The following is a 15,329-nucleotide window of genomic DNA, read 5'->3' on the forward strand; positions in this document are numbered from 1 at the left end:
TTTACAACCTAGTTGTTTTTGTCGGGTTGATAAAACTCTAACACAGACTTTTATTTTGAAGAGGGAAACTTTTATTTGAAAGAACATTGACGTCCCTCACTAAACGACCTCAGTGTCAACTGGTTTTGGGAATCCATGAGATACATAACTAAAGATCACCATTTGTGAGCGATCTGTCCAATTGCTGATAAACAGACGGTTTCATTAAACTTGGTGAGATTTGATCGATGGTGTTTTCCGTTCCAGATGGTCAGTTTTGTCTTGTCTTGATTGCTATGATCGGTTTGAAATGTATTATGAAATGATGTGATCTAACAGAGATCACCTGCTCCGATAAAATACCATTATGATCTTGGTTACTACAGTTTTTCTTATCATTTTCTTATTTTTATCATTATTTCTGAAGTGAAATCATCATGAGCTAATATTGCATTTCCACATTGCCATAATAAGCTTTCATAATATATCATTTTGTTTAATCTGTATCTGTGGTGGCTACCAAATATAGCAAGCTTACTATAACTATAGTATTAAAATGTTAATCAGTTAAAATGACCAAACAAACATTTTTCTTTAGCTTATGCTGTATAAATTGATCCGTAAACATTGGTCACAAACTAGCCTAATGAGTGACAGTTTAATTTAGGCTAACTGTGTTGTTTGCCATAATTGCATTTTTTATTTTTATTTTTTATTGATAGAGAATAATAATGATAATAGAATATAATTTAATTAAGTATTTTAAACTATTTCCTATATTTGGTTACAATGTTAACGTGTAGGCTATAAAAGTAGCTCGCATAGGCTAGTTACTTAATTTATTTAAGGTTAAACACCGCCTTTCAATGACCATTTATTGGGAAAAAAAGAAGAACAACAAAATAACTTTTTTAAGAGTTTCAAGAGAAGAATTTATGGAAATTATATTTTGCATAGATGATGGTAAATTTTAATAAGGCTGTAAGAAGGTAAGGTTTACAATTGAGAGCTATTCACATTGATATTCTTTGCTGTCTTTACAGAATGAGTTCTACTCAACAGGAAAAGGAAGATGGGTCCGACTAGAGTTTTTCCTATTCTTCATCATGCTGCTGTTCTTTTTCCTATTCACAGTACAATGGCTTTAAGACATTCCCTTTGTAAGCGCACTGCAAAACTGTGCTGTGCCTCCCTCTCCACCCTCCAACAGACGAGATCTGTTTCAGCTGAGACTGCCATAAGCCAGCACATTTCAAACTTGACTGACAGGGAGAAAAGACTACTGACCAAGCTTTATGATGGACTTATCGGGGGTCAAAGGGCAGCTCTCGCGGAATCGATAACCCTTGTAGAAACCCAGCATCCGAGGAAGAAAGAATTAGCCCAGGTTCTGCTTCAAAGAGTGCTGGCCTTTCGTCAGGAGCAGGAAAGATGCAATGGTGGAAAGCCAGCGGCCTTCAGAGTTGGTCAGTAAGGTGATGTGAACTATAGGAGTGAAAATGAACCGTGTTGCAGTTTGCATGAATGCCCTCAATCCTCAATCACCTCTCTGTACGTGTGACTTCAGGACTGTCTGGTCCCCCTGGTGCTGGAAAATCTTCATTCATTGAGGTTGTTGGGAAGATGCTGACAGGAAGAGAACATAAAGTGTCCGTTCTGGCTGTGGATCCTTCCTCATGCACAACTGGAGGTGAACAGGCGCTTAAATGTCTGAAAAACATTTACCTACAGATGATGGTGCCAATTTAAGATTGGTGCTATAGATATTTGCTTGTTTAATCTGCACAAACTCAGTACATACATTACTAAGTCACTTTAGTAAGGATTTTTTTTTTTTTGTGAGTACTAATTGTCACAATTTTTATCATTTTCAGGACAATGATGTAATTTTCACTGCTAAATATGTCCACACATACTGTGCACTACCATATTTTTCTTATAAGTCTTATTGTGGCATTTATTTTATCATTGATACTATATAACAGTACAAAAAATAGTAATATTGTTGCTTTTTTCTATTTTAATGTATTTTAAAATAATAGTCATTACAGTCTTCAGTGTCACATGACATGATCCTTCAGAAATATTTTTTTGTATGCTAATTTGGTGCTCAAGAAACATTTCTTATTATTATTAATGTTGAAAACAGTTATTTTTTAATTAATTATTGCATTAAAAGAATTAAAGTAAAAGGATATCTTTCTAAACAAAAGTAAAGTATCTAAACTAAACTCCTGTCCTCAGTGTCACATGATCCTTCAGAAATCATTCTAATATACTGATTTATTATCAATGTTGGAAACAGATGTGCTGATTAATATTTTTTTATAACCTATGATACTTTTTTCAGGATTCTTTGAGCAAAAAGGTAAAAAAGAGCAACACTTATTTTACACTACCGTTTTTTTCTTTCTTTTTTTTAAAGAAATGAATACTTTTATTCTGCAAGAAAAAAAAATTAAGATTAAAAGTGATGTAAAGATTTCTATTGTTAGGAAAGATTTCTATCATGAATAAATGCTGTTCTTTTTAACTTTTTATTCATCAATGAATTCTAAAAAAAATTATCACAGGTACCAAAAAAATATTAAGCAGCACAACTGTTTCCAACATTGATGATAACTGAGTATCAAATCAGCATATTAGAATGATTTCTGAAGGATCGTGTAACTGAAGACTGGAGTAATGCTGATTAAAATTCAGCTTTGCATCACATAAATAAATAATATTTAAAAATCTATTCATATAAAAAACTATTATTTTAAATTGTAATAATATTTCACAATATACTGTTGTTGTTTTTTTTTACATTTTTTTTAATATATTTTGATAAAATAAATGCAGACTTGATGAGCATAAGTGACTTTCTTCAAAAATAGTAATGTTTCCAAACTTGTATTCTAATCCTTGCTAACCTTTAATGCAGGTTCACTGATGGGAGACAAAACACGAATGACAGAACTCTCCAGAGACATGAGCGCTTACATCCGACCATCTCCCACATCAGGAACCCTCGGTGGTGTGACGAGAACCACCAACGAAGCCATTGTCCTCTGTGAGGGTGCAGGCTATGACATTGTATTAGTGGAGACCGTAGGTAAGCCTTTGTTCCAGGTTTTCATAGTATTTTCAGTTTTGAGAAAAGCTCATCTTAAAAACAATGGTGTATGCAATGTAACTTAAGTTTAAATGTTTACACAGGTGTTGGTCAGTCTGAGTTTGCTGTGGCTGACATGGTGGATATGTTTGTGCTGCTGATCCCACCAGCAGGGGGCGATGAACTACAGGTATACACACTTCCTTTACTTGATCCCTGTTGCCATAATTTAAAAATGTAATATTTTTTTTTTATTTATTTGAATTAAATGAAATTTTTATACATTTTAAGTGTTATTTATAGACCTGGGTAAATATTTTTTTCTTGTAAATTAATAAAATCCAATTGGCATTTTATAAAAAGAATTGGAGAACCACTGATTGAACATTATCAGAGTTATCTGAACTGATTGTTTTATATTATAGGCGATTCTTATATTTTAAAGAAATTTGATTCAATTCTATTTTCAAAAAGGGAATCAAAAGAGGAATTATTGAGATGGCTGACTTGGTGGTGGTTACAAAATCAGACGGTGAATTGGTTGCTCCCGCACGGAAGATACAGGCAGAATACACAAGTGCCCTGAAGTTACTTCGAAAGAAGTCCAAAGTCTGGAAACCAAAGGTGTGTGGCTTTATAAGTCAAGTCAAGTCAACTTTATTTATATAGCGCTTTTCACAATACAGATTGTATCAAAGCAGCTTCACAGTATTAAATAAAATAGTACATCAGTGTTTGTTTCTGGTGTAAAACATCCACGTTTGGTAATGCAGATCAATAGCACTGGTGAATCGATTAATCAATTTAAGTATCCCCAACTGAGCAAGCCAAAGGCAACAGTGGCAAGGAACCGAAAAACTCCATCAGGTGACCTAATGGAGAAAAAAAAAACCTTGGGAGAACCCAGGCTCAGTCGGGGGCCAGTTCTCCTCTGGCGTTTATGAAGTAGAGACCGGATTTAACTGTAAGATTAAAATATTATATGAATGCCTGGCTGAAGAGATGCGTCTTTAATCTAGTTTTAAACTGGGAGAGCGAATCTGAGCAACGAACAGTATCAGGAAGGCTATTCCAGAGTTTTGGTGCTAAATGTGAAAATGCTCTCCCTCCTTTGGTGGATCTGGATATCCTAGGTATGACCAGTAGCATCGAATTTAGTGATCTTAAAGAGCGCGATGGATTATAGGGCGATAGAAGATCCGTTAAATAAACTGGAGCTAAGCCGTTTAGGGCTTTATAAGTCAGTAGCAATACCTTGTAATTAATACGGAACTTTATAGGTAACCAATGTAGTGATGATAAAATTGGTGTTATATGGTCAAACTTTCTTGATCTAGTAAGAACTCTAGCGGCAGCATTTTGGACTAACTGTAGCTTGTTTATTGAGGATGCAGGACAACCAGCTAATAAAGCATTGCAGTAATCTAGTCTCGAGGTCATGAATGCATGAACTAGCTTTTCTGCATCAGAAACAGATAGCATGTTACGTAATTTAGCAATATTTCTAAGGTGAAAAAAGGCTGTTTTTGTAACATATGAAATATGATTTTCAAAAGACAAGTTACAATCTAATATAACACCCAGGTCTTTTACTGTAGATGATAAAGTAACAGGACACCCTACTATGTTAAAGTTGTATTGTAAGAGGTTTTGTGGGCGTTTTTTTGAACCGATAAGTATTACCTCTGTCTTATCTGGATTTAATAAAAGAAAATTGTGCGTCATCCAATCTTTTATATCTTTAACACACTCTGTCAATTTGGATAATTTAGCGTTTTCATCCGGCCGTGATGAAATATATAGTTGAGTGTCATCAGCATAACAATGGAAACTAATTCCATGTTTCCTTATAATATTTCCAAGTGGCAGCATATATATTGAGAATAATAGAGGGCCTAACACAGATCCCTGCGGCACTCCATAGTTTACTGGAGTTATGATCGATTTTTCTCCGTTTAAATAGACAAAATGGTAGCGGTCAGATAGGTATGATCTGAACCAGCTTAATGCTTGTCCTTGAACACCGGTATAGTTTTGTAGCCGATCTAAGAGTATTGTGTGATCTATAGTATCGAACGCAGCACTAAGATCAAGTAAAACTAGTATTGAGATACAGCCTTGGTCAGAAGCTAAGAGTAAATCATTTGTGATTTTAACAAGCGCAGTTTCAGTGCTATGATGCGGCCTGAACCCAGACTGAAACTTTTCATAGGTGTCATTTTCTTGCAAGAAAGAGCCCAGTTGGGCAGACACAACTTTTTCTAAAATTTTGGACATAAAAGGAAGATTTGAAATGGGTCTATAATTTGCTAGGTTATTTGGGTCTAATTGTGGTTTCTTAATGAGAGGTTTTATAACTGCCAATTTAAATGTTCTTGGAACATGACCTAAAGATAAAGACGAGTTAATAATATTGAGGAGAGGCTCTTCCACTATAGGTAACACTTCTTTCAATAGTTTAGTTGGTATGGGATCTAATAAACATGTTGTTGTTTTAGAGGAAATGATAAGTTTATTTAACTCTTTTTGTTCTATAGTTGTAAAGCACTGTAATTGTTCTTGCGGGGTGATAATCGAGGCTGAATTATAAGGCGCGATTGAAGATTGAACATTTACAATTGTGGATCTGATGTTTTCTATTTTCTCAGTGAAAAAATTCATGAAATCATTACTACTAAACTACTACTTTAGTAGTAATCATTACTACTAAAACTTTATAACCATGCTTTGCATTCCTATCTTGCACATATACTACAAAAAAACAACAATTGTAATTAATTTATTGTAATTAAATATAAGATGACCATCATATCTGCTGGTCTTAGTTTTGGTGTATACTAGAATAGTTTTTTTTTTAATGCTTGAACGTTCAAAAAATTAATTATTTTTCACATTACATTGATTGTTGCATCACCCCTCTTCCCAGTCATGCTCCGTTTATTTCCCATCTCTATGAAGCCCCTCCTTCCAAAAAGCGCAATGTGCTCTTATTGGTCGCCTGGACCAGTGTGTTGTGAATGTGATTGGTCAACCTCTTCGAGCGTGTTTCTGAAATGTCACGGCCCTTACCACGAGTTTCAACACACTACTAATATAACTCCACCAGGCCTCTCCACTTTTTTTTTTTTGCGTATACCTTGGGTGGGAATCATTTAAATAAGGAATTTGATAATGTGTACGTTCCCGGAAGAAAACATAAGACTACAATTAAGGCATTTCAGGGAGTTTAGAAATGTGCTCACTGGTAAAGAGATAACTCCATTTGAAGTGGACTTTTTCATGCTCAACAGCAATATTACACTAAAATAAAGTAGAAAATTAAAAAAAGCATAATAGGTCCTCTTTAAAGAAAATGGCCATTACATTTTTTTTTCGAATACTTGTTTTAGTTCATTTCAGAATAAACAGCCAGCATATTTAAAGGCACAATATGTAACTTTTTTGCTTTAAAAATAGCAAAAATCACTAGATCTATGTTATATATATTTTTTTAGTTGTGTACTTACATTATCCCGACTGTTTCCAACAACTTTCAAACCAGGAGAAATTTGTAATTTAATTCGAAGACACGTCCCGTTTCTTTATTTCCGTTTTGTCGCCGTCAATGGCGTCATATCCGCGTTCTCCCTGGTTTCCGCTCGTACTGCCATAGCAACCAGAGCTATGAACCAGAGCCCTGTGATAGTAACCAAGGCGACAGACGTGGACCACTGTGTAGTTCGTAATGTCTGTTTGCACGCTGTTGTTGTTTTGTTCAAACATTATGGACCATGGCAAGCAGACTTTGGATTAAAAAGGAGAACTAAAACGAGAATCAATATCAGCGCGGTGTTTTCGAGATGCCGAGAGCTCCCATATACAGTATATAAACGAGAGCTCCACGTCCGAGACTTCGACTGCTCCTACATGTACTTTACTAAACAGGTGAGCACATTTACATAAAACTAATCAATGTTATATAGTTCAACAATGAGAAAATGTTAGAATATGATCTGTATGTTATTCTAATGTTGATCTAGTTTACTGCTAGTCCCATACAGACAAACTAACACATTAATTTCAAGACACTCAAATGCAGTTTAGTGTGCTAGTGTAATGTTAGACTAAGTGAAACAGAGCTGCGTTACCTCACAAGTTTAATTTGTCTAATAAACTGACCTGTGAGTTGTAATTCTGCACTTGCGTGTAGTTCGGTAGAATGAAATGTCCATATTCCTTTTATATCCGCGGGACTTGCGTCGCGTGTGGAGCTGATTGCTGTCTCTTAGCAATCCCGAACTGCTTCATATCACAGTCATGATAAAAGCATCGATGTATTCAGTCATCCATAAACATTATTAGATCGGTCGGCTTAACGTTGACGACAAGATCCATAATTCTTAGCAAATGTTGCGTCATCAAACTACGCCTTTGTTATTGTAAGAGGTTAGCGACCCCTAGCGGCGAAAAATTCCATACTGTACATTTAAGGGAAAATTTGGAAAAATTCACATATACACTACAGTTCAAAAGTTTCAGGGTCAATAATAATGATAATAATACTTGAATTCATCAAGGATCTAGCCTACTAAATTGATCAAAAGTGACAGTAAAAACCTTTACCTTGTTGCTAAAGATTTCAGTTAAAAATAAAAACTCTGTTTAACTTTCTATTCATTAAAGAATCCTGAAAAAAAAATGTATCAGGGGTTTTTCCTCATCTATAGACACATTCTTTTGGGGTTTTATATTAATGACAGAATCTAATCAAAGTAGGTTTTTGTATTAACCTCCTTTTATTTATTAGAAATTTTATATCCATAAATGTAAATATACAAAGAGTAAACCCTGCTTTGACATCTTCAAACAAGAATTGGATTTGTACTTAAATACAGTTTCAACATTACATCTGTAAATAAGAAAGCTATAAAAACATCTAGAATTTGTACCATGTTTAATATTCTTTCATAATATGCTTTTCTTTTTTTCTTGTTTTCTTTCTCTTGGCAAATCATTTTCAATAGATAAATCAGGCTTTTTTATATTATTTTTCTTGTTAACTATTGAACTACTGTATAACTTGTTTATTGTCTGTTTTTGTATCTTACGTTTGTAAAAAATTAGCAATAAAAAAAAATTGTATCAGGGTTTCCACAAAAATACTAAGCAACTTTATTAAACTGTTGTCAACAATGAGAAATGTTTCTTGAGCACAAAATCATCATATTAGAAATATTTCTGAAGGATCATGTGACACTGAAGACTGGAGTAATGCATCACAAGAATAAATAAAACTTTTACATATATTAAAATACAATACAGTTATTTAAAAATGTTATAATATTTCACAATTTTAGTGTTTTTTCTGTATCTAAATCTAATAAATGCAGATTTGATTGAACATAAGAGGCTTTTTTCAAAAACATAAAAAGTCTTACAGACCCCAAACTATTAAATGGTAGTGTATATGTTACCGGCAAAGTGTGAAATCCCGGTATTGTATAGAATGCCAAGGCAATGTATAGAATGCCTGATGGTTTTTGGCAAAAATACATTACCTAATTCTATACATTACCTAGGCATTCTATAGAATGCCTGATTACACACTTTGCCGGTAACATATATAGCCCTGCCTTTATTTGATCACTTTTCCTTCTTCATCTCCCTCCCATATAAGAATTACTTGCATGTTAAATGCATTTTATTTATATATCTTCATTCTCTGTTCAAAAGAGCCCGTCCTGGCCTGTGGAGTAGTCTGTATTGTCATTTCCCATCATGCTCTGCTCTGCGTTGTGAAGTCTTTCCTCTTTGTCCCCTCACCCCCAGTATTACTTCTACCCAGAGGGCACAGAGCCAGGATAGGCAGCCCTTTGAATGGCCAAATGCTGCCTCATGCATTTGACTGATTAGAGGCCACCCACATGGATGAGAACCGCTAAAGCCTTTGTCTCCTCTCAGCAGCATGATTTCTAAACTTCATCTCTGTACTGGAGGATGCGACAGTCATATTGATTTTTCCCGCCCTCCTAAAGGTCATATATATAGGTCTTTCATTGAAACAAGGATGGAGTGACGTGTGTGGGCGAACACCCTTTACATTTCTGCATTGTGGCTGCTCATTTGTAAAGCGACTGCCTGCTTCCATTCTCTTTACTTTCTTCCCTCTGCTTGTTATTTTTATCTTTCTATTTAGTCTGAAGTTATCCACGGCAACACATTTTATACTCTCTCTTTCCCATGTGTGGTCAGGTGGTCCGCATATCTTCTCAGACAGGGCAGGGTGTGCCTGAGCTGTGGGATACCATGCTACAGTTCCGGGACGCAATGCTGAGCAGCGGGGAGCTTCAAGCCCGACGGCAGACTCAGCAGAAGGTGTGGTTGTGGAATCTGATCCAGGAGAACGCTCTGCGTCACTTCCAGCAGCATCCAGCGGTGCGTGCCGAGCTCCCGGAGCTGGAACGAAGGGTCACGTGTGGAGATATCTCACCCGGTCTTGCTGCTGACCTCCTTCTGAAAGTCTTCTCCGCCACACTGTGATGGAAGGCCCTTCCGTGGGAAAACTAAAAGCCGAGGTGTATTGGAAAGGAAATGATTGAGTCTTGCGACCTTCGATTTCTAATTATTGTGTTTCACCTGGTTTTAAAGGATTTTAATGACTGATGACATTTGATAATTATTGTAGGTGAGATAACCATTGTTCATTGTCCCTGTATTATCTCGCAAAGGTTGGGAAATTGTATTTAAAGAAAAAGAAATGAAATGATTAAGAATTGTTACACCCTATGACCTGAAATCTGTTACTTTTACAGCACTCAACAATAAAAGAGTATTTTCTTCTGGCCCATTTGCGACATTTGGAAGTGAATTTTTATTAGATTTTTTACTTGCCTGCAAACATTTACACTGATCAATAAATACAGTTATTAGAAAAAGAATTTGCGTAATACAGTAATAATTACATTATTAAAAATAGACAATTCTTTTAGCTTTTTGTAAAAGAAATGTTTTTTTTTTTATTATTCTGAAAAGCTATAATATATAAACACTTGTTGGAAAATGGCATTGGGCATTGTTTGGTTAATATTATTTTTTTTTAATATAATTCTCACCATTAAAAATCTATTATAGCCATATAGGTAATGTTATCTGGGTTTGTGTTCAATACATTCCAGAAAACTAAATGTTTAAAGTCACCATGAAATCAAAATAGATGATTATTATTTTTGTAGAATATTTCAGTATGTATTATAAATTATTTATATGTGCACATTATGTGTCCTTGTAATCTTTAAACAAAATAAATTCCGCTGTTTACTGGCATGAGGGCGGGGCAACCTGTCACTCACGTGACATCACAACAATAGCAAACCACAACCATCCAATCAATTCCTGAAGGACAAAATCAAGTCCCACCAAACATTTCTTTTTTCTTGTTTATGAAGCCGTTTCACGGAAGAAAAGTGTTTGACGTTTGACCTTTCCTGCACTAGGCCTAAATTGTTTTATATTCATGTACAAAATGTAAATAGAAGCCCCATAAGTTGCTGTGTAAACTACTAACACTACTTGTTGAGTAATGTTACTCTTACTGATTGTTAAATGTTTCCCTGTGGAAAAAGAAATCATTCAAAATGTGCTGATGTTCACCTTTTATTAATCTTGGGGTGTTTGTTCTGAATCATCCAGAAGCAGGCCAGAGTTATTTTTACAATTACATTCTCAGCAAGTCAGCTAGAGATATTGCTGATCTTACATCATAGCTCCAGTACATGAATTTAAATGAGCTCATACAGTAGAATGTTTTCCTGTGGTTGATGTTCTCTTGGGCTGACACTAGATGGACCTGTAGACCTGGAGAGATCTTTGTCCATTATGTAAATAAGCTCCTCTGCATGCCACTGCTGTTTGTCTCAACCTACAATAGTGTGTCGTTGGCCTGCCCCTTACAGACTCAGAATATGCTGACTGTGATTCCAGTCTTGTTGATTCCTGTCCTGATGTTGTACCACAACTGAGGTTTAGAAACTCTTGCAAGAATTTGGCATGTTGAACAACACTGCCATGTTGTAACCCAGCATTGTTCTGTTCAATAAATCCCAAGTTCATGTGACCTCATCTCATCGCTATTGTCCTGCAAGCTGTGAGTGTTTGCGTACAGACACGTTCTGTCTCCTGTGCACATGCTTTCTAGTCATTATGCCTTGTGCTTCTGTCTTATGACTCAGACTGGAATGCTTTGTGAATACTGATGAACTCCAAAGACCTGAGGGCCGCCCTCTCCATCAATCACGAATAAAAGCTCTTGGCCCTTCTCTGTAAGCGGAGATACTTTAGGTCTGAGCGTCTGCACTGTACCCAGAGTCCAGAACTGTGGTTTGTCTGGAGGAAACCTTCAGTCTATGATATCATGTTGCAGCCTAAACAGTGCTTACATACACATTTAACATTTAGACAGATTGGTTTTGTGTGAGCACATGCAGGACCCAAAGTCTCTTATATGTGCTTGGAGGCTCTGCTTGGACAAGTTCTGCCTTCTGCACAGTTGTTTTGGGTTTGCTTTTTATTTTCTCTCATGCCCACCATATATATATATATATATATATCTCTTTAAAAACACTACCGTAAATATATTTAATTTTAAACACTACAGTAATATTATATTTTATAATATTACTGTATTTACTGTATTCTTTTTTTATCAAATACATGCAGCTTTGGTGGGGATGAGAGACTTAGATGGGAAAAATAAAAAGCAAACCCAAAACAACTGTGCAGAAGGCAGAACTTTTCCAAGCAGAGCCGCCAAGCACATATAAGAGACTTTGGGTCCTGCATGTGCTCACACAAAACCAATCTGTCTAAATGTTAAATGTGTATGTAAGCACTGTTTAGGCTGCAACATGATATACATATATATTAGGGCTGTCAAAGTTAGCGCGTTAATAACGCGTTAACGCAAAATCATATTAACGGCACTAATTTTTTTAACGTGCGATTAACGCAGCGCGTATTTTCTGTTTGACCCGTGGCCCAACCCCTAGTTGGAGAAATGGAGATACACAGTGTTGCTAACTTAGCGACACTGCAGACCCCTTTAGCGATTTTTTCCCTTCAACAAAGCGCCCAAACCTTATTTAGTTTCTGAGAATCTACCGGTACCGCCGGTACTGCTCTCTCAGCACGCGCGCGCGCGCACCTCTCTCTCTCTCTCTCTCTCTCTCTCTCTCTCTCGCTCGCTCGCTCGCTCGCTCTCTCTCTCTCTCTCTCTCTGCGTCTCGCGCGGAGGAGCAGCGCTTTAACTCAGTTAAGCACAGATATTATGTTGCTTCTCTATTTTTACAAGTATAGCCGAAATCAGAGCACAGATATTGTCTTTATCTTATGTGAATTTGATTTCACCAGACGACGAATTTTTGTGCAGATTAACATCTTGGAAGGGAGAGCTGGTTATGTCTTAATGGGTCGCGTTTCAGTCACCATTTCAAATTCATTCTGTTGTTTGACAACAGAAACAGTAAAATATACCAATGAAAACAGTTTTATTGAGAATTTAGCTTCATCAAAATGGGCACAGAGAGAGATAAACTACAATGTAATAGGCTAATACATAATAAATGTACATTTAGCATTTTCAGAAGAGCTGCCCTGTCATGCAAAAATCTAAACATGTTTGTGTTAGTAAATTGCTCAGTGCAAAGAAAGAGAAGTAATGGTAACCTGCCATTTTTTTGTTCTTTCTACGTGTCTAATAGACATGAACAAGTTCTTTGAAAAACATCTGTGACCTTTGAAACATATCCTTATGCTCTATATTGTATATGGTTTCAATAATAAACATACATTTGCATAAAGCATCTATATTTATCCATGCCCACGTTGATTAGAGTATTACAAACTTGAAAAGTATTAATTTAAGGTACATTTAGAATAATTAAAAAAATGTGCGATTAAATGTGATTAATCGCGAGTTAACTCATGACAATATGCGATTAATCGCGATTAAAAAAAATTAATCGATTGACAGCCCTAATATATATACATTATATATATATATATATATACATTCTTCTGTGTATTTTTCTGTTTTTTAATTGGATCACATGACTTAATTGATCACACTTCATGACTTGATCTTGATCAGGACTTCATGATGTTATCAAATAGTACAAAGCAGTGAATCGTAATTGTTACAATATTATCTTTTTTATCAATATTCCAATATTATCTTAGATTTTAATTCTTTGAGGATTGTGTTCTTCATTGTGATATCAGAGCAGTTGGATAGCCATTACTTTGGGCTTTATGCCCCCTAAAAAAAAAAGTCTATATACATTTTAATCATTTACTTTTAAAAATGCTTACGATACAAGAGACAAAAAAGTCTGACTTGTGGTTTTAATGTATTTTCGAATAAATTAATAGGGAAAAATAAATGTCATAAAGCCACATTTTGTGAAGGCATTCACAGCCAAGCATGCTGAGATAATGTTTGCTTTCAAATTAAAAAGATTAACAAACTCAACAATGGCATGCTATTTCAGCCCCATTTAAAAGAAATGTAACCTTAGCCCACCTATAAAGCAACATTTGTTTGTAGTTTCGCCAGTTGCAGTCTCTGTCTGATGCATTTATGCTATTAGCCTCCCTAACATCCTCACACATGTGCACAGCTGGCTGCCTCGCCGTCTCTCTAGTGACTGATGAGAGTATAAGGCATTTCCTTCAGGGCTGTGAGCTCGGTTTCTGCAAAACGATCCTATGAGTGACAAACTAATGGGTTAAGACTGGAAGTGTGGAAGGGGGATAATACAAACTCCTGTTGGCACACTAAGACTAGAGTAGTCCTTTCAACTGCAACTGAAGTGATTTCAGCCATGTTGCGATAAGCCTTTTGTATTTCCTGTGGCCATATCTGCAAATTACAGTATTGTGTAGAATAAGTATTATATTTACAGTTTACCTCAAAGTGATACAGTAGTTTACCAAAAAATTAAAATTCCTAACCTGTCATTCCAAGCCTGACTTTTGAAGGATGTTTAAACTTACAATGAAAGTCAATGGGGTCCAAAAAAACATTGGACAAGAAAAAAAAAATTCTTAGCTCTACTACTGAATGATATGGTATCGAGTAGAGATGAATTCCTTTGAATAACTTGGTGAAAGTGTTCGCTTAATGAATTCCACCTGGTCTCTGTCCCAAAATCAAGGTTTAATCAGGCTACGTTCCCACTGGTTATAACCTACTATTGCCTCCACAATGTTGACGTCAAAATCAAGCTCTTTACATTCAAATGTATTTTCTGGCAGTGCCGAGTGGCTTTTTTTTCTGCCTACCCTCAAGCAGTAACTCAGCACGGCTTGTGTTCTTGATGGTAATGGAGTGTCTCGAGATGGCAGGAAAATTCTCCTCAGGCCTCTAAATTCAGTCCTTTTTAATCCCAGGTCTAATTGCTCGCTTTGCCAGCCAAAGTGAATTCAGCTGCTGGCTGTCTGTGAGACAAACAGTCCCTCTAGTGCACAATGTAGCCTAATAACATCATAGATTTACAAAAATTTTACATTTAAACAAAAGACAGGAAAGTGGCAGCTTGCCTGTCAAAGAGGCCAACAGCCTTCGTACTTGCGTTAAGACAAAGGAAAAAAAGAGATCAACAGCCATGTGCCATACGTTTCCCTTGCTGGATTGAACGTTATAGGAAAGAGTGGGTATGAATATGAGAGGAACAAACACAAAAATAAAAACTCCTTACACCTTTCTTAACTGAACAGCTGGCCCATTTCACATGAATGTTGTGCCGTGGCTCTAGAATGTACCTGCTGATACTCTCATAATTTTAAAACAATTATACTTTTTCCACACACACACATAGATCTCATACATAGCTTATTTGATGGTATTATAAGTCATTTAATTGTGGCCCATTTTAGCTGACTTCACCCTACAGTCTTTAGTAGGCCTGTTGTGCTGTTGAATTGACTGAAATTTAAATAGACTTAAATTTGAAAACAATTAGCATTTTTGAGCAATGGGCTCCCAAGGGAATTTCGTTGTTGAGTGTTTTGTTGTACAATAAATTACACACAGTACAGTCCCACAAACGTAAACTATGAGCCGATTTCAATGAGTAAAAGCGATTAATTGAAATGGATAGGCTAAAAAAAAAAAAAAAAAAAAAAAACGGGTCCTTCATCGTCACCAAGCAGACCAATCAGCCCAACCGCCACACCTGGAGATGAGTTCATTAAAACACTCGCACTACCAGCCGGTGAC

At 35.9% G+C, this 15,329-nt stretch overlaps 1 protein-coding gene across 4 annotated transcripts; it reads left to right on the top strand.

The window, feature by feature from the left end:
* The first annotated feature begins 57 nt into the window (after window positions 1–57).
* On the top strand, window positions 58–11,167 carry mmaa (metabolism of cobalamin associated A). Of its 4 annotated transcripts, none has more exons than XM_081360880.1 (7): window positions 58–213; window positions 1,023–1,445; window positions 1,547–1,669; window positions 2,906–3,076; window positions 3,181–3,266; window positions 3,551–3,700; window positions 9,308–11,167. In XM_081360880.1, the coding sequence occupies exons 2-7, from the start codon at window positions 1,052–1,054 to the stop codon at window positions 9,593–9,595; spliced, it is 1,212 nt and encodes a 403-aa protein (XP_081217006.1). In that variant the 5' UTR covers window positions 58–213; window positions 1,023–1,051; the 3' UTR covers window positions 9,596–11,167. The 4 variants fall into 4 exon arrangements, with proteins under 4 accessions (XP_081217006.1, XP_081217008.1, XP_081217007.1 ...); XM_081360881.1 differs by having other exon boundaries at window positions 112–249; XM_081360882.1 differs by lacking the exon at window positions 3,551–3,700 and having other exon boundaries at window positions 60–213; window positions 9,308–11,161.
* Window positions 11,168–15,329: the final 4,162 nt, after the last annotated feature.

Source organism: Scardinius erythrophthalmus (genome assembly GCF_964197995.2).
Source record: "Scardinius erythrophthalmus genome assembly, chromosome: 3".
NCBI classification, from domain to species: Eukaryota; Metazoa; Chordata; class Actinopteri; order Cypriniformes; family Leuciscidae; genus Scardinius; species Scardinius erythrophthalmus.